A 26,670-nucleotide genomic window follows, 5' to 3' on the forward strand; every position below is an offset into this window, starting at 1 on the left:
GCGCAAGGCGGCCACACCCCTCGACCAATGGGAGAAGGTTATTATTTGCCATTGGTTGAACGGACCGACCCGGAAGGGTGGGTGCTCCCAGCTGGGTGGCGGGAAGATTTTATTGGAGAGCGACGGATGGAGGTTCGTAGCGGTGCAGAGGCCAGGTGCTTTGGGGCTGGAGACCCGCGAGTGGGAGTGGGCTCTTTCCACCCGGTGGGGAGAGGTGCTGGGGTAACGCCTCTTACACCTTTGAAGGACCAAGGGTATGCGCTCCTTCTTTGCTCTTTCGCTTTTCTGCCTGAGGGCGAGGCCGTCTATCGCAGATCACTTCCTTCCTCCGACACTTTGGCTGGGAAAAAAACGAGGGCGTTAATCACCGCTCTGCAGTCTTGAAGCTCCAGCTTTTAGGGGTCTGTCCGTCTGCCGACCCGTCTCTTTTGCTCTCTCCAGCCTTTTCTGCGCGGGAGGCTTGGCCACCAAAGCCTGTTTATTAGCAGCCGCCGTTTATTGAGAAATACCACTGGCGATGCTTTTTCCATCCCTCGCCTCACAGTAGCGTAATGGAGGGTGTTATTAAGTTATTGTGGCTTCTCAATGCAGGTAGCAGGGAGAGGAGTGATGTGTGTCTGATTTAGCCCGTGTTACCTCAGTAGCGTTTTTCTCCAACATCAATGACTGGCTGTCACCCTGTGATTTTTTTTTTTTTCCCTGTGGATGCTTAGCTTATACTTCTGAGTGACAGATCTGCAACAGCTCAATTTTCTTGATACATTTTATGTTGAAATATCTTTTGCTGTTAAATTACATCCTGTAGGAAAGGAGCAGCCTTTTAACGGTGTAATCAAAGGAGTCATTTAAAATAGTGGGGGAGAATTTGATATAGCTTATATTCTTTCATAAGGGTAGGTGACTGCTACTTTCAGTCTCAGCAAACCGGAGCCTGAAGTATATCCAAGGGACTTTGTCAAGCTGTATGGATACAAATGTGAAGAGACTCAACTTTTGCCCTGCTGGAGGACCTTACAGTCTATGGAAATAATACTATTATACATTTCCACGGCGTGGTGAAGGGATGTTTATATAGATAAGGAATTAGAAGTCCTTGGTTTAGTCCCCTACTTATCCATATTTTCATAGTATAGCTATTCCACACTCTTTAGCAAGGCAAAAAAGACTCAGGCTATCTTTCCAGCCTCGTGGTATCTTCAGAATTCCATGTAAGAAGGGCATGAGGTCAGCAGTCCAAGTAAGGTAGGGTGGTGCTGAAGCTATCTTTGGAGAGCATTCTAACTTAGTTTTAGAAAATGTTGTTTGTCCATTTTAGAGAGTTGGAGGAGGTGTTTATAAGATTATGGGGAATTTAAATTTCCTACTCTCAAGCTTCATTTTCCACTTGCCCATATGCATGTTTAGGTTTTAGTCATGCATAGGTACTTCGAGTTCCTTAATACAAACTGTTTTCCCTGCCCCCATTTCCAACCTTTCCATGTTCTCTCCTTCTGAAATCTAAACCCTTCTATAGAATTCCAGTCTCTTTTAAGATTGAGTTTAAATTGTAATTCTTTGAAGCAAGTGCTCAATAAAATGTTAGATGATTAATTTGATTATTATATGTTGATGTATTTTGCTTAATCTGGGACATTTGAAGCTATCCAACTTATTATTTGTAAGATTGGTTCTATCATCCCAGTTTTATAGGTTAGGGAAAGAGGCTTAGAGGAACAGGGTGTGTAACTTTGCTAATTTAACAATTTAGTCACCTAGTAATTTAATGGTAAAACTATTAAATCTTTGCTCTTTTTTGCTACATCATTTTGTATCTGTTGGATGTTTGCTAAGTGTTATTGATATTGTAGCTGTCATGTATATGTTTATGTGACTTTGAACACTCCTCTGAAATCTACAGAGTTTTCTGTAAAAGTCAGTGTGGGAAGAACCATGTAGTCCTTATTCGAAAGGTCACTACGATATATAATTTACTTTCTAACATTTTTCATGCTTAGTAACAGGTTATCATTGATTGAACATTATCAATAGTAATGTTTAAAAAAGTGTTGCCATGGTTGTTCTTTTATTTTTAGAAAGAAACTTGGATCTCCAGTTCAATTTTAGAATGGCATCTGTTTCAGGTTAGTGGAAATGATTGCATTTTGTTGTTCATTCTGTTCTATTTGTAATTCTATGATCTTTGAAAAAAGTGTTTGTTTTAAAAATTTTTATTATAGAAACTATTTTTTTCAGTTTCTTTTCTTTTTTTTTTTTTTTTTTACTAGTAACCAAAGTATATTCTATCATCTTTTTATAATGTGGTAAAATATACATAACAAAATTTACCATGTTAACTATTAAGTGATTTACTGGCATTAAATGCATTCACACAATTGTGCAGCCATTACCACATCTCCATAACTTTTTCATCTATCCAAACTAAAATTCCTTACCCATTAATTCATAACTCTCCTTTACTTGCTTTCTCCCAACTCCTGATAGCTATTATTCTTTCTGTCTCTATGAATTTGACTATTTTAGATACTTCATATATCTAAAATATGGAATCAAACAATATTTCCCCTTTGGTGTCTGGCTTATTTCATATGGCATAATGTCATCAAGGTTCATCCATTTTCTAACATTCATCAGAACTTCAATCCTTTTTAAAGCTAATAATATTCCATCATAAGTCTATACCACATTTTGTTTATCCATTTGTCTATTGATAAATATTTGGGGTTTTCCACCTTTTGGCTATTATGAATAATGTTGCTGTGATAATTTGTGTACAAATGTCGGTTTTGAGTATAGCACTGAAATAGGATAGTGAAGTTAATTTTTTGGCCCTGCAAATTGCTTTTGATGGTTTTTACTGACAGGTGTGCAGATATAGAGAATAAAACATTCAGCAGATCAATAGCTGTATGCCAGGTGCTAGGGCATGTGTTTGTTGTGTTCTATCCATGAAATCACATTTTGAACAGCAGCTGCTGTTGAAGCCACAATCTTATCAATTTTACCATAATCCATTCTTAATCTCTAGAATCCATTGTCTTCTGTGTAGTCCACATAGGTAAATTAGGTAGGGATGTGTTAGGAGTCATTACCCCTGCATCTTTCAAGCCCTTGCTGTAGCCAGTAATCTCTGCTGGCTACAGTCCCTCCAAGAATGCAGTAATGCTTTTGGTTTACTGTATTGGTAGGTAAAGGCAGTTTTGCTGTCTTCCACTTGACTTTCCCTACCATAATAGTCCTTACTTATGGACCAGGAGACCAATATGTGGTTTCTGCTACTTGCTAAATTTATCTGTCCTAATTATGTACTCTGGAACTGGGGAAATAACCACATAGTGGGTTAGAGGACCTACTGAGCCAAGTGTATGTAGGGCCCAAACCAAAACTTCATTAATTACCTGACTTAAGTTCAGTTTATACTGTGAGTGATGGATCACTGTGGAATTTTGGTTCTCCCAAGAATTAGCATCAGTTCAGAGCTAATGTCCCGTAATTTCCAATGCACAGTTACCCTGTTAAATTTCTCTGGAGAAGACTAGTGGGAAGATTTACTACATATGTTTTTAGCTGTGTAGTAGAGTCCTTACTCAAGGGGCTTGACCTCTACTTTATTCAGGGGACTCTGGTTCTATAAATTGGCTCAATTCTGGAAATTGGTTGAAGGACTGCGACTCAGTTGCGGTGATTCAAATCATACTTAATATTTACAAATCAAGCAATAATACACAAATCAAGTAATCTGTTTCCATTTCAGGAACATCATGATCAACTAGCTAACTGCCAAATTGGTAACTACATCCACCTTGTTGTAGGTCATGATTGAATTGCCACCATTTAGCCCCCATACCTTGGAATCCATCATTCTCATTGAATTGTAGTCTAGTTTGAAGGTGGTATTTCCCACTGTCATTCCTTGCTACCAGGAAGAGTCACCCCAGAGCTCTTCAGGGATGTTAGGACTCCCCTCATGACTGTGTTTGTCACAGTCTTGGTGAAGGGAGTGTCCTCCTAGAGGACAGCAAGGGATTGGATGATCAATCCACCTGATGTTCCACTCCAGCACTCCCATCTTCCTAAGCCTCTGGATACCTTCCTTTAGAGTATACCCCAGGAGTTCTAGCACTTCACCTTCATTGGAATCTACACCTGTGTCATTCCATCCCAATTTTCTGACGTGCATCTTTGCGGCCAGGTTTCAGGCAACCAACCAAGCAAATTCTTAGAGCCATTTCTGGCTGCTATGTCTAGTACATTAAATCCAGAATTTCTTAGTGAGCTGATATCAACAAATGTACCTTAATTCAATATATTCTGTCTACCTTGATTTATTACCCTTAGGATCTATTCCCACATGTATTCCCTAGTTTCTGTTTATATATATATTGGCAGATGCTATTCTTTTGATGTGTATCATGTCTTCTCACAGGTCACGCTTTTGTACTTCATCCTCTAGGGCTTCTTGGATTTGGAAGCACTGAAAGGGTGGCAGGAGCAGAGTTTTAGGATTAGCAATCTCTAAATGGCAACAAGGACCCTTATAGGTATTTCATGCAGGAGGAGATTATCTTAGAAAGGGGATACAGGTTAAAAAATTCTTGGCAGTATTTTGTAGTTCGAGGTTCCTTGCTTCATTGGAATCTATTCTTATGTTCCCATCCTAATTTCAGTGCTTCACTCCTTCACTATCAGTGCTCTATCTTTAGCATTAGAATCCCTGCAAGGTTGAGAATTCAGTTTGCACTGTAATTCAGCCACCTGCAGTATTTAGACTTAGGCTTGGTTTTCAGAAATATCAGCCTTGTAGCTATAGGAGATAAGGTTTTTTTAGAACAACCCTAGAAAGTTTGAGGTCCCTTAATGCAGATCCTGCATTTCTCCCCCACAAGTTTTCTGCATACTCAGAGGCCATTATTCTCATCATTCTCACTGAAATGTTTTGTAACAGCAAACTTTTAGCCACCCACAGCCTTGCTTTCTCTAATTACTTATTTACTGTGTCTGTGAGTTATAATTTGAATAACTTTTTCTAATTGCACTGCATGCCATGAAATAACTATGTCCCCTCTACCTGTGGAAGCAGGGTTATTAATGCCTTTGAACTTAATCAGATCAGAGAACCAATTCCAAAGTGGCCTAGCAATTCAGAGAACCCATTAAATTTCTGTTCCTCTGGATCAGAATTCTGTATTGGTTAGGGTTCAATCAGACAAGCAGAACCATTATGAGTACGATAAGAGATTTATTATAGGCATTAGTCCTTATGTGATCATGGGAGTTGGCTAAGCAGCTGTCCCTGCCTGCGTCAGCTTCTGGTCCTGAAGTCAACAGTGCCAGTAGGAAGGAAGGAAGATGAGTGTGAAGTATGGGAAGATAAGGATGAGCTGGGACCTGCGAGGACAAGCTGGAGCTCACAAGGACAAAGTAGAACCCATCTGTCTCTCACTGAGACTTGTGTTAGTGTCTTATCACGCCAGGGCTCTGACTTCCAGGATGCTGGTGCCCTGCCAAAGAGCTGGTGCACTCGTCACAGAAAGTTGCTCCCAAACATGACCAGGGAGTCAGAGAAGCCAAAGCAGCTGTGGGCCAAGTTGCTGCCCCAGGAGGTTTAGCAGGAGCTGGAGGAACTGGCTTCTGCCCCACACCAACAAAGTGAACTAGCAGATCCCTGATGATGTGAGTGAGCTGCAGAAACACTTGACCCCACACCAATAATTTCTTTCTTTTTGAGACAGAGTCTCACTCTGTTGCCCGGGCTAGAGTGCCATGGCATCAGCCTAGCTCACAGCAACCTCAGACTCCTGGGCTCAAGCGATCCTTCTGTCTCAGTCCCTCCTGTAGCTGGGACTACAGGCATGCGCCACCATGCCCGGCTAATTTTTCTATATATTTTTAGTTGTCCAGCTAATTTCTTTCTATTTTTTTTTTTTAGTCAAGACAGGGTCTCGCTCTTGCTCAGGCTGGTCTCGAACTCCTGACCTCAAGCGATCCACCCGCTTCAGCCTCCCAGAGTGCTAGGATTACAGGCCTGAGCCGCCACGCCCGGCCTACACCAACAATTTCAATGCTGCTGTTTTATTTCCACCTTTCAAATCTCATGCAGAGTTCAATTGTGGGCAAACCTAACCCAGAATCATGCAAGGAAGGGAATTCTGGCAGTTGGTACAATAAAAAGCCACCACAACATCCTGTTTTAAGTCATAACCAGATTTTACCTCATGAAGAGGCATTAAACCTATACACAGATATATTAGAAAGTACCAAGGACGTATTTAAAATTTTTCTAGCTTCCACCTATGTGGTGTCAAAAAAAATCTCACTTGGACTTTAATACTTGGATGGATTAGAATTATACATTGAGGGCCGGGCACGTGGCTCACGCCTGTAATCCTAGCACTCTGGGAGGCCGACGCGGGCAGATTGCTCGAGGTCAGGAGTTTGAAACCAGCCTGAGCAAGAGTGAGACCCCGTCTTTACTATAAATAGAAAGAAATTAATTGGTCAACTAATATATATATATAAAAATTAGCCGGGCATGGTGGCGCATGCTTGTAGTCCCAGCTACTTGGGAGGCTGAGGCAGGAGGATTGCTTGAGCCCAGGAGTATGAGATTGCTGTGATCTAGGCTGACGCCACAGCATTCACTCTAGCCTGGGCAACAAAGCGAGACTCTGTCTCAAAAAAAAAAAAAAAAAAAAAGAATTATGCATTGAGGCTTCTTTATAAATTAGTTACAGTGGAGCTGTAATGCCAGTTCCAATAGTATGCTTGATTTTCTTTTTACTTGTTGCATCATCTTGTTTGTAATTACCAACTCTTATATCATCATATGTGCCCACATATCAATGTTTCATGAAGTAATGGCTAAGTAATTAGGGGATTAGCTTCTTTTTGCTTCAAAGCCTGGTAACTTTACATAAATGACTTAGGAGATTGTTGGACAACTTTTCTGAAACATAGGAAAAGTGATAACTATCATTTATTAAATGTGTACCAAGAACTTTTAATTGTTATCTCACTAATTCCTTATAACAATACTTTGAAGGTTAGGCGTTATCTCCATTTTATAGATGGGGAAGTTGAGGTGCAGGTAAGTATCTTGCCCGAGATCACTCAGCAGGTAAGAGGAGGACCTAAGATTTAACCCAGGTCTGTGTGACTCCAAAACATATGCTCTTAGCCACTCTGCTATACTACTTTAAGTTTGTCTGTAATTTAGATGGTGAGAAACATCCAAAAATCAATCAGGAAACCTAAAATTGTAATTAACTCTAGTTATTGTATCTCCCCGTACACCATAGCTCTAACTGAGGAACTGGATTCTGTAAACAACGAGCTACATGCAGTAGAGATCCAAATTCAAGAACTTCAGGAAAGGCAACAAGAGCTTATTCAGAAAAGAACAGTCCTGACAAAGAAAATCCAGCAGTGTTTCGAGGGTTCTGATGCGGGGGCAAGTGACAACTGTGATTCTTCACCTGCTGCTTGGAATAAAGAAGGTTTGCCCTTTTTATTTTCTTTGCTAGTTTTGTTTCTTCTTGTTTTTTTAAAACCAGAGTGAAATGATTCCGCATAGGCTAGTGCTTTCTCCAGTGGGCTCAGGGGTGAAACTGGCCATTCCTTCACTGGAATGGGAAACTTGCAGGCAGACCATTCCTTCCTCACATCTGTATGGAGTCTTTTTAGATTACACTTTTATTATTCAGAAGCTTTATTTTTTCCAAATATGGTTCTAGCAACATTGATTAATGCTTGGGAAAGAAGATATTTAACTAAATTTTCTAAGTTTTAACAAAAGAGAAGGAAGGAAAACAATCATTCAAACTTCTAGCCAAAATCTAGTTCATTTTCCTGCCCAAGTGAACAAACCTTTCATGATTCAGATCTTGCTAAGCATCATGTTTATCATTGATTGTAATAGAAGAAATTGTAGTGTTTTTATGGACCTTGTTTTCCAGTGATTAACTTTTAAACAAGATATTTACACCAAAAATTCTAGATTTTACCTTTGTTCATGATATTTGAGTGTTTTTATACTGTGACTTCTCTGATCAACATTCAAGCTGTCTTTCAAATACCTAATCAAAAGCCTTCCTTTTCTGTGTGGGTTAATTCTCTACTGGCAAATGTTGACATTTTTTTCTGATATACCATTTGTTATAATACGTCATTTGTTTTTGCTTTGTTTAGCTTAGCGAGTTAAACTAATCTCACAATTATTATAAGACTTCAATGGTCCATAAGTATTTAAAGTCTTGGTCTGGGCTCACTGGCTTATGCCTAGCTAGGTGCTAGGATTATCCTAGCACTCTGAGTGGCCGAGATAGGAGGATCGCTTGAGGTCAGGAGTTCGAGACCAGCCTCAGGAAGAGTGAGACCCCCGTCTCTACTAAAAAATCGAAAAAATTAGCTGGGCATTGTGGTGAGCACTTGTAGTCCCAGCTACTCAGGAGGATCACTTGAGCCCGGGAGTTTGAGGTTGCTGTTAGCCAGGCTGATGCTACAGCACTCTAGCCTGGGCAACAGAGTGAGACTCTGTCTCAAAAAAGAAAAAAAAAAAATCTTGAAATCTTATACATGTTTGTCCACTTCTTGTCTATTATAAAAGCAGCTATTCAAGTTTGTGTCTCATTTGTAATCCTAATAGTTCTAGTATTTTTAGCCTATTTTTCTTTTTCTAGATTTTCCATGGTCTGGTAAAGTGAAAAATGTTCTGCAAAATGTCTTTAAGCTGCAGAAGTTCAGACTGCTTCAGCTTGAAACTATTAATGCCACAATGGCTGGAAAGGAGGTGTTTCTCGTTATGCCTACAGGTGGTGGAAAGAGCTTATGCTACCAGTTACCAGCTGTGTGTTCAGATGGTATGTATTAACAAAGATTAATGTAAAGTTGCAGAAGTTATTTTTCATAATATATTTATAATTCTTTTAAAAAATGATATCTAACTGTACATGTATGAAAGTCAAGTGTATTTTTGTTTTATTTATTCTTCTTTAATAAGCATTTAAAGCTTCAATTAGAGAGGGAATTTTAAAGACTTATGAGAGTAATCCTTTTATCTGGTTCCTGAAACATAATTAAAAAACATATTGTAGTGAACATTCAGAATTCTCTCTTCTAGCTTTTTTTTTTTTTTTTTTTGAGACAGAGTCTCGCTTGTTGCCCAGGCTAGAGTGAGTGCCATGGCGTTAGCCTAGCTCACAGCAACCTCAAACTCCTGGGCTCAAGCAATCCTTCTGCCTCAGCCTCCCGAGTAGCTGGGACTACAGGCATGCACCACCATGCCTGGCTAATTTATATATATATATATTAGTTGGCCAATTAATTTCTTTCTATTTATAGTAGAGACGGGGTCTTGCTCTTGCTCAGGCTGGTTTTGAACTCCTGACCTCTAGCAATCCGCCCGCCTCAGCCTCCCAGAGTGCTAGGATTACAGGCGTGAGCCACCGCGCCCGGCTCTTCTAGCTTTTTGAAATTATACACTAAATTTTTTGTTAACCATATTCACCCTACAGTGCTACAGAACACTAGAACTAAAAATAAAACAGGGAAAACCCCTCAAAAGATGTAGGAGAAAAAGAGCTACAAAAGGAATCAGTAGACTTGAATTCTAGTCCCAGATCTTTATTAAGTGTCTGCCATGATTATAGGGCTGGGAGATACAGTAGTGAGCAAAGTGGGCACGGGCCTAGTTTTCACAGACTTCATGGTATAGAACAGTGATTTCTCAAACTTCAATGTACACAAAAATCACCCTGGGATCTGATTAACTTGTAGATTCTGATTTAATGTGAGACCCAAGATCTTGCATTTCTGACAAGTTCCCTGGTGATACTGATGCTGCTGCTTGGAGAGTAGCAGGGGTGTAGAGCAGGGATCAGCTAACTTTTCCTTTTTTTCTGAGACAAGGTCTCAGTTGCCTGGGCTGGAAAGCAGTGGCATCATCACAGCTCACAGCAACCTCAAACTCCGGGACTCAAGTGATCCTCCTGCCTCAGCCTCATCAGTAGCTGGGATGACAGGCATGTGCCAGCATGCCTGGCTAATTTTTCTATTTTTTTTGTAGAGATGGAGGTCTCGATGTCGCTCAGACTAGCTAGCAAACTTTTTCTTAAAAAGCTAGATGGTAAATAATACAGACTTGTGGTCCATATGGTCTCTGTGACAATCTCTAAGTTCTTCCCTTGTAGGATGAAAGCAGCCACAGCCAGTATGTAAACAAATGGGTGTGGCTGTGTTCTGTAAAAACTTAATTTACAAAAACAGGCCACCAGCACTTAGTTTGTTGACTCCTGGTCTAGGGAATACAGGTAACTGCAAGCAATTGTAATAAGGGTTTTACAATAAAAGTTTTATTAAATAATAGGAAATTAAGTAACTACAAGATCTGTTCTACGGGCTGTCAGGGAATGCTGTCCTGAGGAAATGACATTTGAGCTAACAGCTATATTGTAAGTAGGCAGAAGGGACAGAGAAGAAGAGTGTTTGTGCAGGGGAGCAGCATGTGTGAGATCCAAAAGCAAGAGACCATTTTTGATATGGTATATTCAGCAACCTGGAGGAGGTCCGCTGTGGCAGTAGACTTGTGGAAAGTGTCTTATTTTAAAAACTTTTCCTTAGATTTGTGGGAAGCCATTGAAGGTTTTTATACAGGCAAGAGACTTGTTTTGTGGGTTAGAAGGATAATCCCAGCAGTTGGAGGAATTCCAGAAATATTTAGAAGATAGTTTGAATGGTAGTTAGTATTGATTGGATGTGGGGGAAGGGAGAAGGAAGAGTTAAGAATGATGGCTGAGTTTTAGGCTTGGACAAATGATGAGATGGTTCACCGAAATAAGGTATGCTGGAGGATGAACTTATTTGGGAATGGAGAGAGAAGGAAGGCGATGAATTCCGTTTGGGGCATCCAGGTGGAATTGTCCTGTGAGTAGGAGGATGTTTGGGTCTAAAGCTTGGGTGTGGGAGATCTGAATTGGAGGCCACTATTGCGGAGATGGCCACTGAAGCCATGGAGTGAATTTTATCATCCAGAGCAGCATGAAAAGAGAAGAGGGCCTAGAACAGAAACCAGAGCACCAGGAGTTTAGAGATAGAGAGAAAGGGGCTTGCAGAGAAGGTTAAGAAGGAATAGCAACATGTAGGAGGATAATCAGGAGAGTATGGTGTTATTAGAAGTCCATGGAAGGGAGTGTTTGAAGATGGGAGTAGTTAATAGTGATGTTTGTTGGTGAAAGTTCAAATAAAATAAGGACTTAAAAAAGTTTCATTGGGTTTAGTGACAAGGGACTTGTCTTGGCTAGGACAGTATCATTGAGATGGTTGTGTGGAAACCAAATAGCAAATAGTTTGGAAGTGAGTAGGAGTTGAGTACGTGGTACTGGTGAGTACAGGATGCTTTTTGAAAAAGAATGGGCTATGAAAGGAAGAAGAAAGGGGGCCATAAATTAGGTGTTGTCTCAGTCCATTTATTTAGGCTACCGTAACAAAACATACTGAATAATTTATTGCTCACAGTTTTGGAAGCTGGGAAGTCCAAGATCAAGTTGCCAGAAGATTTGGTGTCTAGAGAGACCAGTTCCTAATAGGTGCCTTGCCTTCCTGCTGCATCCTCACATGGTGGAAAGGGGCAAGGGCATGCTCTTCAACTGCTTTTATAAGGACACCGATCCCATTCATGACATAATCACTTCCCAAATACTATCACACTGGGTATTAGGTTTCAATATATAGACTTCAGGGGGATAACAACATTCAGACCATAGCTGGTATCTAAGGTTTTTTTCAAAGGTGAGAGAGACTTGGCCATGTTTAAATGTAGTGGGTAGGTGCCAGTAATGAGTACAAAGGTGAAAATACAGGAGAGAGAATAACCAAGAGGGAAAAATCCCTGATAAGGTCTTTATTTGAGTATCTGTTGAAAACATGTCTTCCCTCTGCCAGAGGTTATTGTAAGAAGCGAACTGCAGAAATGTAAAGCCATATAATTTTAACAATGTAGAATCACTCTTATAGCTGTGAACAATTTCAGTTATAAGTAAGGGGGCATATTACTACAACTTTATTCAGCCAATAAACTGTTCACTGATTTGTACTCAGAATAAATAAATCTGGTAAACAAAGTGGAAGAATACTCATGCAACTGTCACTATTTATTCAAATTGCTCTGTTTTCTTTGAAAAGCTTTGGAGTAATTTTTTCCCTGATGTAACTGTTTGGTATTTGACCTGATTTATAGAATTTTACTGAGATTACCAATACTTATGTTTAAAAATGATAGGAAATTAAACATTCAACATGTTAAAATCTGTATTTTTATAGGACTGAATAAGGGTAGAGATTCCTGTTTGTCTTATGTTTGCTTATTTGGCATATACTCACCTTGTATGGTCATTTATTCATATCTCTCTCTTACTAAGGGAGCACCTCCCTAAGAAGAAGGTGGTATATTGCTACAGCTGCATTGAAAATTAGTCAGAATTGACAGATGGTGCCCACAAGTTACAGGAAAAAAGATGAATGGTCACAACTTACTCTGGTGGTGGTGTAAAGTTTAAAGTCAATGTTTTTTTTCTTTTTTAGGTTTTACACTTGTCATTTGCCCATTGATTTCTCTTATGGAAGACCAATTAATGGTTTTAAAACAACTGGGAATTTCAGCTACCATGTTAAATGCTTCTAGTTCTAAGGTATGCTTCTGAAGCTTTTTTTTTTTTTTTTTTTTTTTTTTTAATTTTTAAATTTAAACTCTTCGCTGAAGTAGGAGCCTTGCCTGAAGTTGAGTTGCTTTTAAATTATAAACTGTTAACTGTTTATATCAGGAGTTGCAAATTGCTGCTTATGGGCTAGTTCTGACTGCCTATTTTTGTATGTCCTGTGAACCAAGAATGGTTTTTATATTTTTAAATGATTAAAAAAAAATCAAAAAAGAATAATGTTTTGTAAAATGTGAAAATTATTTGAAATTCAAATTTTAGTGTCCATAAATACAATTTTATTGGAACACAGCCATGGTCATTCATTTACATCGTGTCTGTGGCTGGTTTTACACTGTAAAGGCAGAGTTGAGCAGTTGTGATAGAGACCCTTCTAACCCACAAAATCTTCTACTTACTATCTGGCACTTTACAGAAAATATTTGCTGATCCGTTTTGTGTTATCCATTCTAAAATTAGAGGAAGATTTCTAATTATGCAATATATATAATCAAATACAAAAAAATTGATGACTAAGAAGATACCATATTAGTTGTGTATTTTCTTCTGTTTAGGAATGGACTGTCCTATTCTTATCTGTAGAGTAAAGTATTACTTAGCTATTCTTTTTTAAAAATCATATTATTGAAATATTCAAAAGTATACAAAAATAGAAAGAATAGTAGAAAAATTAACATCTACCTATTATCTGCCATGTACCAGTATCAATATTTGGCTAATCTTTTTTCAACCCCAATTTTTCCTACCCTCTCCTCCTGGGTTTATTTACTTGGAACAAATCCCAGATATCATATTTTAATTATAAATTCTTTAGCATGTATTTCTAACTTTTAAAAAAAAGGTAAGTACAATGCCATCATCACATCTAAAAAAATTAATATCAATTCCTTAAAATCATCAAATCAAAAATATTCTAATTTCTCCCATTCTTTATTTTTTAAAAAGTCATGGTCCAGATTATATTCAGATTATATTCATGCATTATATTATATTTGGTTGAGATAATCGTAGGTTCCCCTTATCTCTGTTTTGTTTCTCATGCAAATTATTTGTTAAAGAAACCAGGTTAACTGTCCGGTAGCTTCCTACATTCTGGATTTTCCTGCTTGCATCCTTGTGATATTGTTTAACTTGTTCCTTTTAGTTAGATCTGAAGGTTTGATTGTATCTGGACCTTTTTTTTTTTTTTGGCAGGAGAATACTTCCTGTGGTATCATTCAGGAGGTACATGATACCTGGTTATCTTTTTGTGATGTTAAGCTTGACCAGTAGGTTTGGGTGATGTCTGCCTGATCCATAATTACCAGCTTGGCATCTCATGGCTTCAGCAGCCACTGATGGTTATTGCCAACCTGAGAACCAATATTTCATTAGGGAGCTAGAAAGTGGTGATCTCTAATTCATTCCCTTCTTCATATATTACCTAGACTCTTTCTACAAAGACTTTTTCCTCATTAACTTTTTGCAGAATGAAAATGCTTGATATTTTTCCTTTCTTTACCAGTTTTCAGAAAGAGTTGGTTTCCTAGCATTCTCCAAAAGTGGTTATTAAGATTTTTTTTTGTTTTTTTCCTTTAAGTTTCATTATAAACTTACTAGTTTAACATATTTGATGTATTTTAGTCCATAGTTATTTTTTTATGCTGAAATATGCTTATCTTTGGCCAGCTAGAGCTTCTTTAAGTTGGCCCCTGAATCTTTTGACTCCTTGCTTTCTTTTTTTTTTTTTTTTTTTTTTTTTTTTTTGAGACAGAGTCTCGCTTGTTGCCCAGGCTAGAGTGAGTGCCGTGGCGTCAGCCTAGCTCACAGCAACCTCAAACTCCTGGGCTCAAGCAATCCTGCTGCCTCAGCCTCCCGAGTAGCTGGGACTACAGGCATGCGCCACCATGCCCGGCTAATTATATATATATATTAGTTGGCCAATTAATTTCTTTCTATTTATAGTAGAGACGGGGTCTCACTCTTGCTCAGGCTGGTTTCGATCTCCTGACCTTGAGCAATCCGCCCGCCTCAGCCTCCCAGAGTGCTAGGATTACAGGCGTGAGCCACCGCGCCCGGCTTCCTTGCTTTCTTTTACAATAAGATAATCTATGTTCATTTTGTAAATTTTCTGCCCAGACCTGGAATCAGCTGTATCTGTAAAAAGTCCTGGTTCCTTTAGTTTTCCTATATATTTTTGTTTTATTTTGACTCTGTGTCATCCTATTATAACTGCTCTCTCATTCAATGGAATGTATCCTGTGGAGAAAATTGCCTTCTAATAATGGACTTTCTTGAAACTGAAAAGTAAGATATAGTGATAGACAGTAACTTATAAAGTTGCAGATAATTATAATTTCATGCCATACCACTACTGCATAAAAAGTTGGAGAGAGAAAAAAAGGACATTTGGATCCTAGAGTATCTCCAGGAGTTAACAGATTGCTTCTTTGCTGGGACGAGGAAAGCAGTGTTGATTGTCTCTATCCTACTCACCATCGTGTTTTTATACTTTTTTGGTCCTAATTAGGTTAGAGAGAACAAAATGACATCTAATGTGCTAAATATTGCATAGAATTATATCAGAGCACTAAGTACCTATTAACTTTTTGCTTAAGATTTATTTGTATTATATTCATAAATATATATATATTTTATATTAGAAAATTTTAATTTAATGAATACTTTATAAAATTCCATGATGTTTACATTTAAGTAAAGAGATTGTAAGTAGATTTGATAGCATCATTAAAATAGATAAGGGACAAATTGTGTTCCCAGATTTATAAAGTGATTATGTATAATGTTAAAATGAATAAAACCTACCTTTATTACTATAACATTTAGCTCAAATTTTGGAATTTATGAACAATTTGGAATTATGCCTACATGGAATTAATGCTTTTTATCATAGTATCTTTTCATGTTCATTTTTTTTGTTCTCTTTTTTTGTCAAGTGAGATTATTCTTTCATCACCAACAATTTGGATGCTAGTAAATAACTGGAGTGCTCTTTACACAGCTGCTGTGAAGTTTAATAGTAAGACATGGTTTCAGTTTCAATGAACTAAACATCTGCTTCTAGAAGAGCCCAAGGCTGTTGCTTTTGAATAATGAATGTCTTCATTTACCAGTAAGTATTGTGGTCTTCTAACTTAGTTCTACTCTCACTGTGTCTATTTTGCCTTGTAATAGGAGCATGTGAAATGGGTTCATGCTGAAATGGTGAATAAAAACTCCGAGTTAAAGCTAATTTACGTGACTCCAGAGAAAATTGCAAAAAGCAAAATGTTTATGTCAAGATTAGAGAAAGCCTATGAAGCAAGGAGATTTACTCGAATTGCTGTGGATGAAGTTCACTGCTGTAGTCAGTGGGGACACGATTTCAGACCTGGTATGTATGTTTTATCCAGAAAACTCCCTGGTGTTAGGGACCATGTTTTTGCTTAGCTTGACATGATGGAAATCTCTGCTTCCATTAAAATAACCCTCAGATAGTTATAGGTTGAGTATACCTTATGCAAGATCTTTGGGACCAGAGTGTTTTGAATTTTGAATTTTTTCAGATTTGTGATGACCAACCTTTATTACTCATTTTCTCTTGCCTTCTTCTGAGAAGGGCCAAGAGGCAGAATCTTTAGGTTCCTTATTCCCCACTGTAGTGTTTAGTCTAATTTGCCTTTATCTTTTGAAAGGTATATTTACACATCACTGTAGCATTTATGACCCCTGGGTACTCCTTCACATTTGTTGAACAGTTTACATCTGCTTCAAAGTTGTCTTCTTTAGTATCGTTCTGGGTGTCTTTAGCATGCACACCCAACTCTTCAGCGTTAAAGTTCTATGAGAGATTTTGGTAACCCTTTTCTTCATTCCACCAAACTAATCCTATTGTCATAGACGAAGGCATGTTATTCAGAATTAATCCATGCAAAAAAGCCTTACATTCAAAAATCCTACCCCCTGGCTTCAACCTCTTTTTCCTTCTAAGCTTTTCACACTCATCGGGACCTCCTGGGACCCTCTTTTAATCCCTTTTATTTGTCTATGACTCCTGTTCCCATGCAGTGGCAACTCTTTTTCCCATCCAGACTGTGCTGTGCCACACACTTCTGTTGTTATTTGCCCTGGACCACTTGGCCATTTGACCTATGTGCTTTGGGTGTCGTGCCAGAGCGAGCTGCTGGATCCATCCAGACTTCAGCTTTCTGAATTCTGCTGTTTGGCTACTAAACATGGTCAGAAAAAAATGCATAACTGGTTTTATCTCCACCTCAGTTCAACTTTACATCATGCTCAGCTATCCTTTTACTTGTCCCTATTTCAACTTTATACATTCTCTTCCAACAAGTGTTTCATATCGTTAACGTCCTCATACTTAGCTGATGCTTCCTATTTCCCAGAAAATGGATGCCACCAGGCACGAACATCTCCGCTTTCAAACATGAGTAATCTACTTTTGTTTTTCTTTTTTCAAGGCAAGAAAGACCAAACTTTATAAGGGTAACCATGACCACCCCCACTTCATCCTTTCCTGCCTTAAGACCTTGTTTTGCCAAGTTCCTCACTCATTCACCTTCAGGCTCTTTTATTCCCCTCCCTGAAAAAAGAAACTTATATACACTTCCGGCCTTTTGCACCCCTTTATGGTATTGCCCTATTTCTGTTCTTCCCTTTTCCATCAAACTTCTCAACTCACCGTCTTTAGGTCTCACCTTTATTTCTTTATGAATTCATTGAATTGTGCTTCTGCCACCACACTCCTGAAACAAGTCACTAATGACCCACCCACTAGTGGCTTAATCCAGTGGTGTTGTCTCCATTCCTCTTCCCACTGAACTTCAATAGCATTTCGGACATCTACCCTCACCGTGCCACTGCGTCCTGCCGTGGTTACTACAGTGTAATACTCTTGAATTTCTTCCCTTCCATTCCTACCTCCTTTGCTCTTCTTCCTTTGTCCTCTCCTTAAATGTTAATGTTCTCTAGGATTCTGATCTCAGTTACCTTTTCTCCAGGGATAGTGAGCTTGGGGCCTGAAGACTGAATTCTCTAACTTCTGAATTATTTTGGACACTCTTTTTTTAATTTGGTTTAAATGCTTTAGGCAGGATGTATATTTTCCTTTCTACTAAGGACTCCACTATCTTAACCAGATTACTTGGTACAGTTGTTACTTGGTGTCCCCTGAAGGCACCTGATTTATTACTCTTGCCCCATTTTTGCAACCTGAGTGGTGTGATCTCTTAGAATTATGACCATTGCTTACCATGGTCATATTGTATTGGATACATGGACCATGGACCATTGTATTACCTTGACTTGCATAGTCTCTGGACCTGCTGCCAAGCTGTAAAAAATTATTCCCATATCTGATTCTCTTACTTTTGAACTTCCAGTTTATATTCCTAATGGTTTATTGGAAATGTGTATCTAAATTAGCATGACCAAAACTAAATGCCCCCCAAAAGAACTGTTCTCTTCCCTTCTATTATGCAACTGGGCATCATTATTTTTCCCATTGCTCTGCTCGATGTCCTAAGAACTTTGATTTTATTCCCTCCTCCTGCCTATCTGCTTCTTCCCACTCCTCCTGAGCAGTTTCCCCTTCCATCTTCCCTTAGAAAATTATTCAAACATTCATACATTTGCTCAAGTCAAAATTTCAGCATTCACGATCCGGTCAGGAGACAGAAACCATATGAATTATTTGAACACAAAGAATGTTACATAAAGAATTGTTAACTAGGTAAAAAGTGGTTAAATAGATAATAGAAAAAGTAAAAAGAAAACTCTAAGATACCATGGAGTTAAAACTGGAAGAAGCAACTACCATCTGTAGGGCTGGGGTAATCGGAACTAATAAGATTTAGATGCTGAGAGGGGGGCTGAGAGGGGGGCCTCGTGGAACTGGCAGACCTCCTAGGAGGCGTGGCTCCCTGGTGCTGGAATCTCCTGGTACTGGCAGAGGTGGGGTGGACCTGTGATAAAGCTGGTTCCCCAAAAGTTGGGAAAACCGCCAACCTTATTCACCTGCTCCTAAGGACAGGCAGTGCTGCAGGGATGAGAAGCCTGGTTGGGGTGACAGTTGCGGGAACACAAGCAAGCCTGCAGGAAGCACACGGCAAGGAGCCAGATAATTCTTCTTCCCTCAGCCTTGGAGTCTGCCTTCTAGGGCAAGCTGGCAAAGCTGCCGTGCTGAGAGTGTGCAGAGTCCCTGCCCCGGCATCCCAAAGCAGAGTATAGAAGGCTAGAGTTGGAGCTGAGAAGAAACAACCTAATATGTGACACATCATCCTTGATTTATCTGACCTCAACAGGGCCAGTCCCCCACTAAGTACTACCAGGTCTACCTCCCAAATGAATCTCAAGTTTAGCCACTTCTCTGTCTGTACTGCTGCCTCTCAAGTCCAGCTGGGCTCCTGTCCTCTGGTCTGTGGCAGCAGACCCTCCCTAGTCTTGGATTCCAGTCTTGCCCTTTTATATATAGTTTATTCTCCAAACAGCAATCAAAGTGATCTTTTGTAAATATTAAACCATTTTTCTTTCCTACCTAAATTACCCAGCAGCTTCTCCATGTGCTTAGAATAAAATCCAGAGTTCTTCATCGGGGCCCTCTTGGTACTATGTGATTTGTTCCTATTTGTGTCCCTGGTTCTTCCTCCCTCACTCATTAAGCTCCAGCTGCACTGAGCTTATCATATGGGCACTTAACACTCTCTGATAACAGCATATTTATTGGTTTACTCTTTGTATTATCTGGTTTTGGGCTTGAATTATCGTTACATTTGCATAACATCTTTGTCTTGTTCACAATTTTATCTCCAGCGCCTAGAAACATGCTTGGCATGTAATCAAAAAAGCATTCAACATTTACCTATTGATGAGTGGAAGATTTTAGGATTCTTCCTCTCTCTTCCTTACCACCCCTGCCACCTCCATATCCCACTATGAGTTGCAGGATCAGAGAAGAGTCACTGACTGATCCTGAAGCACTGGTGCAGACAAACCAGAGCTTGTGGGGGAATCTGCAACTGGCATGCTCTGTGCCAAGGGGGACCACGAAGGGGAAGTTTGTGGAAAGGTTGCTGGTAAGCTGTTTCCCCAGAGTAGTTGTCACTTCTGTGGGTCTGCTGTTGATCGTCAAGGCCAGCAGGTAGGAGGCAGTGCTGAACAAAGAGTGGAAAAGAACTAGAATGAGCTAGAACTGGCTGGGCACTTCTGCCCACCATCCTGTCTGCCCAGAAAGCCCTGCAAGGAGTAATGGCAGCTACCCCATTTCTGCCATCCAAATCTTGCACAAGTTTCTCCTTTGGATCAGCTCTAATTTGGAACCTGACAGCGAAGGGGATTCTGGGACATATAATTCCCAGCTTAATGGATTGGACGATGGATCCTCCCAGCACAACACCCTGTGGTTGGGCCCCACTGAACTGCTCGCTGTTGTCTGAACATCCTGAGCAATTTCATCTCAAAGTATTTGCAGAGCATATGCAGTTTCCTCTCCTAGATGTTCCTCTTTCCTTTCTAGTGAACTTGTGCTCATTCTTTAAGACTAAAGTCCAATGTTATCTCCTTGAAATATTCACAACTTCCCAAGCAGTTGCCTTTTCCTCTTTGTTTTCATAGTAGTCCTCAACCTTGGCATTTAGCAATTTCTGCCACAGTTCTTTTTCACTTTCCTCCAAATAGTTTAAGTACTTAAGGGAGATTAAGGACAACTTGTCTAGTTCTTTAGATGTATATGACAGGTGTGAGCCCAAAATGGTTTTCCTGTAATAGGTTATACAAAAGACATTGCCTTTACCAAGCTTTTTCTGGTCTGAGCTTGCCACTCTTGGTGACACTAGGTGGTAGAGGGTTTTGGCTCATGGCTTCTTTTATCTTTAGTCAGCTGTAATATATTCAAACACGATGGCTATTCCCACTGTCTCTTTAACCCACTGGTTAGCAGGTGTAGACCAGTGCATAGCTTGGTGGAATATCTAGTATTCCCTCTCTTCAACCTTTAGTTCTACCTGTGGCCAAGAATAATGTCTCTGAAAAAAAGTATAAGGAACCCTGCTTATTTAAAAAGGCTAGGAGGCAACTTCAAATTTACTGTTATAGATAGCTATGGAAATAAAATTATAGTAGACATTGATTATCTGCATAATGTTAAAAGGTGTAATTTAATCCTTAAAGGATAGAAAGAGGGTCACTTTGTTTGTTTTTTCAGATTATAAGTCACTTGGTATATTAAAGCGGCAGTTCCCTAACACGGCACTAATTGGGCTGACTGCAACTGCAACAAACCATGTTTTGAAGGATGCTCAGAAAATTTTGGGTGTTGAAAATTGTTTTACTTTTACTGCTTCTTTTAATCGGCCAAATCTTTATTATGAGGTATGTAACTTTTATGTCAATTCATTCCTTTTGTGAAGAATTACAGCAGAGAGGGTCTACCTTTTGATTGTTTATTTACATGAGTAACAGTTAACTATATAAATAAAAGTTTTTAACATTAGGAGGTAATTATAAGCAGATTCATTAATTGGTACTTTATTCCTTTATCTGTTGTGCTGCATATTTCTATGTGCTATGCTTTATTAGGTTAAATAATAGAAGACACTGTCTTGTTTGGTGATATACTATCTTTTATAAAAGATATGAGTAAGTCACATATATTTGCTAAATATATGTGCATCCTTTTCTTGTGCAAGGATGGAAAAGATGGAGTGATACCAAGGACCCTAATGACATCTCCATTGAAATTAATTACCAAGTAATAGAAATATTAATATGCCATTAAAGATCTGCCAATACTTTCTCTTTAGATTTTGATATGTAAACTTGAAAATAAGATAACCTAACAACTGTCTTTTCATTCTTTCTAAACCCCTTTAAGAATAGATTTAATCTTTTTCTGAGTTTTCATTGAAGAGTTATTTATGTTTTTGTTTCTATAAAAGCACCACAAAAGGCTGGGTGCCGTGGGTCACGCCTGTAATCCTAGCACTCTGGGAGGCCGAGGTGGGTGGATTGCTCGAGGTCAGGAGTTTGAAACCAGCCTGAGCAAGAGCGAGACCTTGTCTCTACTATAAAGAAATTAATTGGCCAACTAATATATATAGAAAAAATGAGCTGGGCATGGTGGCACATGCCTGTAGTCCCAGCTACTTGGGAGGCTGAGGCAGGATTGCTGGAGCCCAGGAGTTTGAGGTTACTGTGAGCTAGGCTGACGCCATGGCACTCACTCTAGTCTGGGCAACAAAGTGAGACTCTGTCTCGACAACAACAACAACAACAACAAAAAAGCACCACAAAATAAAAAAGTCTCCATCTTTACTAGTTACTCACTGCTTCTGTGGCTCCTCCTCTCTGGTAAATTAAAAAGTAAGGATCAAGAAGAGAGCCTGGGAGGTGGCAGGGATGAGTCAGATGGGTTGAGTACAATGACACAAGTGAATGAGTAATAAAAAAAATCACTATGCTCATGAAAGAACCACACCTTGAAAGTTGTAAGTAAATGGCTGCTTTGATGGTGCTCATTCATTTACTTTTTCTTTTTTTTTTATTTATTTACTTTTTATTTTAATGAGTTAACTTTTTCTTAGGTTCGGCAGAAGCCCTCAAACATGGAAGATTTTATTGAGGATATTGTAAAGCTTCTTAATGGGAGATACAAAGGGCAATCAGGTAATACAAAAACAAGCCAACTTTGGAGACTGAGAGATAACTTTCAAAAAATAACTAATATTATACTGATAATTAGACTGATAAATGAATAACATCAAAAAATATTAACATGGCAGAAGATACGTGAAAATGTGATAACATTGATTCACTTGGTGATCGTAAGAAACTGGGTGTGACGTTTGGTTATGCCACAGATAAGTCTCAAATTGTCTGATTTATTTTTGCTTATTTACACTTAATTGCTTTAGAATGGATCTGATGACATAATGGTGATTGTCAACAGCACATATTAGTTAAGTAGCCATTGTGTACGAGATAGAGCATTAAGCAACTGATGTTCTAAAGGGATATAAAATATAGTCTCTTATAATAAAGGACACATTAAAGAAATAAATTCAGTAGTACATAGTGCATAGGTTAAGCTTAGATGGAGTTGAGAATATATATACATGTGTTCCAGGACAATGACTGGACAGATGTTAGTGAAGCAGAGTTTGTGTAAAAGTAGCATTTCAAACTGTTCTATAGACTTTTAGGAGATGGTAATGGGCATCCTGGGCAAAAGAAGTTCCAGGGTCAAGTAAGTTTCAGAAAGTCTGCAGTTAATTATCCTGCCTGGTGAGTCACAGGGGGTATTAGCACATTAGAAACTGGCCAGCCCTGAAAAACCGAGAAGCCTGTTTAACTGTGTTCAGTACAGTATTCCCCAAACTCATTATTTGAGCTCGAAACTCATTTTGCGCAGCACACTTGTTAACATCTTATGGACATCAGTTTAGGAAACACTATGTGTTGGGAGATAAAGTTGAGGAAAGAAAATAGGTAATGGGAACAAAACTGGTGGCTCAGTGCTCATGTCTGCTCTAGAGCAAGCTGGGATCAAACCTCACATTGAAACAAAACATCAGTATACGTCCAAGGCCTTGACATTTTCATAATTCTTTTCCTCCCTGTGCATCGTATTAATCAGTGTCTTGAGTATGTGTGTATTGAAAATTATATTCCAGGAACGTACCATATATATCTAACAACTGGACATATTTTACTGCAGGAATCATATATTGTTTTTCTCAGAAGGACTCTGAACAAGTTACAATTAGTTTACAGAATTTGGGAATTCATGCAGGTGTTTACCATGCTAATATGGAGCCAGAAGTTAAGACCAAGGTTCATAGAGGTTGGGCAGCCAATGAAATTCAGGTTAAGTATATATTCTCAGTAGAAGCCTAACATGTCTTTAAAAATACTTAAACTTGATTTAATTAACTGATAAAATGTTAAAATATTTTAGGTGATAGTGGCAACAGTTGCATTTGGTATGGGAATTGATAAGCCAGATGTGAGGTTTGTCATTCATCATTCAATAAGTAAATCCATGGAAAATTATTACCAAGAGAGTGGACGTGCAGGTATGTAGAACTGAAATCTAGAATTTTTTAGAAAGCTTTTCCAGAAGATACATTATAAATGTTTAGTAATTCTGTATTTTTAATCATCTTTATTGGCTAGTATTTTTAGAATAATGACTTCTTAGCAGTTTTGTACTTAAATATGGAGAAATTTTTATGTTCTATTATTATGAATTGTTTCTTATGTGTGCTAAGATAATTTGATGTTCGTGTTTGTCTCCTGAATTTTTAATTAGCGGTTTCAAAATATACCTTAAATAACTGGATTATTTATAGACTATTTTTTAGCTTAATAAAGCTGATTATTGTAGTCTCTTAGTCATTTTTTTTTAAATTTGAGGGTAGCCTTTACAAATTAATGTCATATCTCTAAAATTTTTACATGTAGTATGAAACACTGCCAGCTAATTTTACACATTATTTTTATTTTTAAAAGTAATTATGCAATTTGAATATTTCTCACACCACAGGTCGAGATGACATGAAAGCTGACTGTATTTTGTACTATGGCTTTGGAGATATATTCAGAGTAAGTTCAATGGTGGTGATGGAAAATGTGGGACAGCAGAAGCTTTATGAGATGGTATCATACTGTCAAAACATAAGCAAGTAAGCCACATTCCTTTTATAACTTTTTCAGTTAAATACATTAGTGTAACACCAAAGTGCAAATCTATAAAAGCAGACGTCTGACAGTGTGAACCAGTATAGGAACATGTATGACCTGCCTTAATCCAAGAAAAGATGCTCTATGTTTGGGATAATCCTTCAAAACTTATTTATTGAAGGTTTTGATACACAATGAGTTGAACCCTTTTTTCTCTGGCACTGGTATACATCTTTTTATAATGCTTTTAATAATTTTGAAAAGATGTATGATAAGACAGGCATTTTGAGTGTCAAGTTCAGTAACATGTGCCATCCTACCAGCTAGTATGTCGATGAAATAATTGAGTGCAGGGTAAAGTTTTTCCTTAAATAAGTTTAAATCTACTTAGGTGGCTTTTAATGAGACCACATGGCTTCCTGATAGCTCCTTGGTCTTAGTCATGCTTGCACTCATATTGCTCATCACTTAAGAAGGGCTCAAAAATGTTAGTGGTAAGCAGTAACTGGACAGTGTAAGTGGTGTTTCTTTCCAACAGATGTTATGATAATTTAGTTAAAAGAAAAAATGAAAGTTTCTTTAAAAACCCAGTAGAGGCTGGGCACAGTGACTCATGCCAATAGTTATAGCACTTTTAGGAGGTGGAGATGGGAGGATTGCTTGAGGCTAGGAATTTGAGACTAACCTGGGTAATGTGGTGAGACCCCATCTCTACAAAATATTAAAAAATTTAGCCAGGTGTGGTAGTACATTACTGTAGTCCCAGCTACTTGGGGAGGATGAGGCAGGAGGATTGCTTGAGGTTGCAGTGAGCTATGATGATGCCACTGCACACCAGCCTGGGCAACAAAGTGAGACCATGTCTCAAAAAAAAAAAAAAAAAAAGAGGCCCAGTAGACTCTCACGAAGCTTATTTTGGGGTTCAGACTCAAATATTGGTATTTTGAAACATAGGAAACTGCTTTACTATCAAGACTATTCTAATAAAATATTGAATTTCAAAATGAAACTCAATTTCTTAAGCAGTGTTTATCAAGAGCATATGGAAACAAAATCTTATATGGTGGGCAGAATGGCCCCCCCAAAGGTGTCCATGTCCTAAGCCCTGGAACCTGCGAACATTTTACCTTATATGGCAAAGAGAAGTTAAAGTTGCAGATGGAATTTAGGAAATTATTTTGGGTTATTAGGGTGGGCCCAATGTAATCACATGGGTCCTTAAAAGGAGGAGGAGGCAGCAGAAAAGGTCAGATTAATGTGATGTAGGAAGAACTCAACCCGCTATTGTTGACTGTGAAGATGGAGGAAGGGGACTGGGGGCCAAGGCATGCAGGCAACCTCTACAAACTGGAAAGGCAAGGACACAGATTCTCCTAGAGCTTCCAGGAGAAAGCCAGCCTTGCTGAAACCTTGATTTTGACCCAGTGAGAATTATATTAGATTTCTAAACTATAGAAACATAATAAATTTGTTGTTTTAAACCACTAACTTTGTGGTAATCCTATGTCATCAAAAGGAAACTAATACAATATATAACTGTATTCTGAAATAGGGATTCTTAAGACTTTATGAGATCATTTCATAATTTATCTCTCTACGTGTGTTTGCAGATGTCGCCGTGTATTGATAGCTCAACATTTTGATGAAGTATGGAACTCAGAAGCATGTAACAAAATGTGTGATAACTGCTGTAAAGATATTTGTGAGTTCATTGGTTTTTAAACCTTTATAGGCTAATACAGTCGTATGTATGTAATTTAACTACAGGGATATATTCTGAGAAATGCATTGTTTGGTGATTTCATCATTGTGAAACATCATAAGAGTGCACTTATATGAACCTAGATAGTATAGCCTACCACACACCTAGGCTATGTGGTAGAGCTTACAGCTTCTAGGTTACAAACCTCTACAGTGTGTTACTGTACTGAATATTGTGGGGAGTTATAACACAGTGGTAAGTATGTATGTATCTAAACATATCTAAAAAGTACAGTAAAAATATGGTTTTATAATTTCACAGTACGACATATGTGTGGTCCGTTGTCGACCGAAATGTCATGTGGCACAAGACTATACATACAGTTGGGACTAGAGAAGGGAAGTAATATACCTCCAAATGGACTTAAAATATTTAACGAGGCATGGGTAGAATTTTCCAGATTAAAAAATAATAACACGAAGTTTTGAAACAAAGGTAAATAAAAGTCATGCGTATGCACACATTTTATATTGCTATACTGAGGACATGAAATTTTTAAGAAATGAGAGAAAATACTTTAATCCCTTT

General features: G+C 38.5%; 1 protein-coding gene across 2 annotated transcripts in view; it reads left to right on the forward strand.

Annotated features, from left to right (window-relative positions):
* The first annotated feature begins 80 nt into the window (after window positions 1-80).
* RECQL (RecQ like helicase) overlaps window positions 81-26,670 on the forward strand; it is a 30,883-nt gene continuing 4,293 nt past the window's right edge. Inside the window, exons 1-12 of one of the 2 annotated variants that reach the window (XM_076007611.1) lie at window positions 81-254; window positions 2,073-2,120; window positions 7,296-7,493; window positions 8,676-8,855; window positions 12,574-12,680; window positions 15,882-16,080; window positions 20,905-21,071; window positions 22,283-22,364; window positions 23,416-23,564; window positions 23,656-23,773; window positions 24,244-24,382; window positions 25,991-26,082. In XM_076007611.1, the coding sequence (XP_075863726.1) occupies window positions 2,105-2,120; window positions 7,296-7,493; window positions 8,676-8,855; window positions 12,574-12,680; window positions 15,882-16,080; window positions 20,905-21,071; window positions 22,283-22,364; window positions 23,416-23,564; window positions 23,656-23,773; window positions 24,244-24,382; window positions 25,991-26,082 (1,447 nt within the window). In that variant the 5' untranslated portion in view covers window positions 81-254; window positions 2,073-2,104. The remainder of the gene's footprint in view (window positions 255-2,072; window positions 2,121-7,295; window positions 7,494-8,675; window positions 8,856-12,573; window positions 12,681-15,881; window positions 16,081-20,904; window positions 21,072-22,282; window positions 22,365-23,415; window positions 23,565-23,655; window positions 23,774-24,243; window positions 24,383-25,990; window positions 26,083-26,670) is intronic. The other variant, XM_076007612.1, reaches the window with a different exon arrangement.

Source organism: Microcebus murinus, chromosome 10 (assembly GCF_040939455.1).
Source record: "Microcebus murinus isolate Inina chromosome 10, M.murinus_Inina_mat1.0, whole genome shotgun sequence".
NCBI classification, from domain to species: domain Eukaryota; kingdom Metazoa; phylum Chordata; class Mammalia; order Primates; family Cheirogaleidae; genus Microcebus; species Microcebus murinus.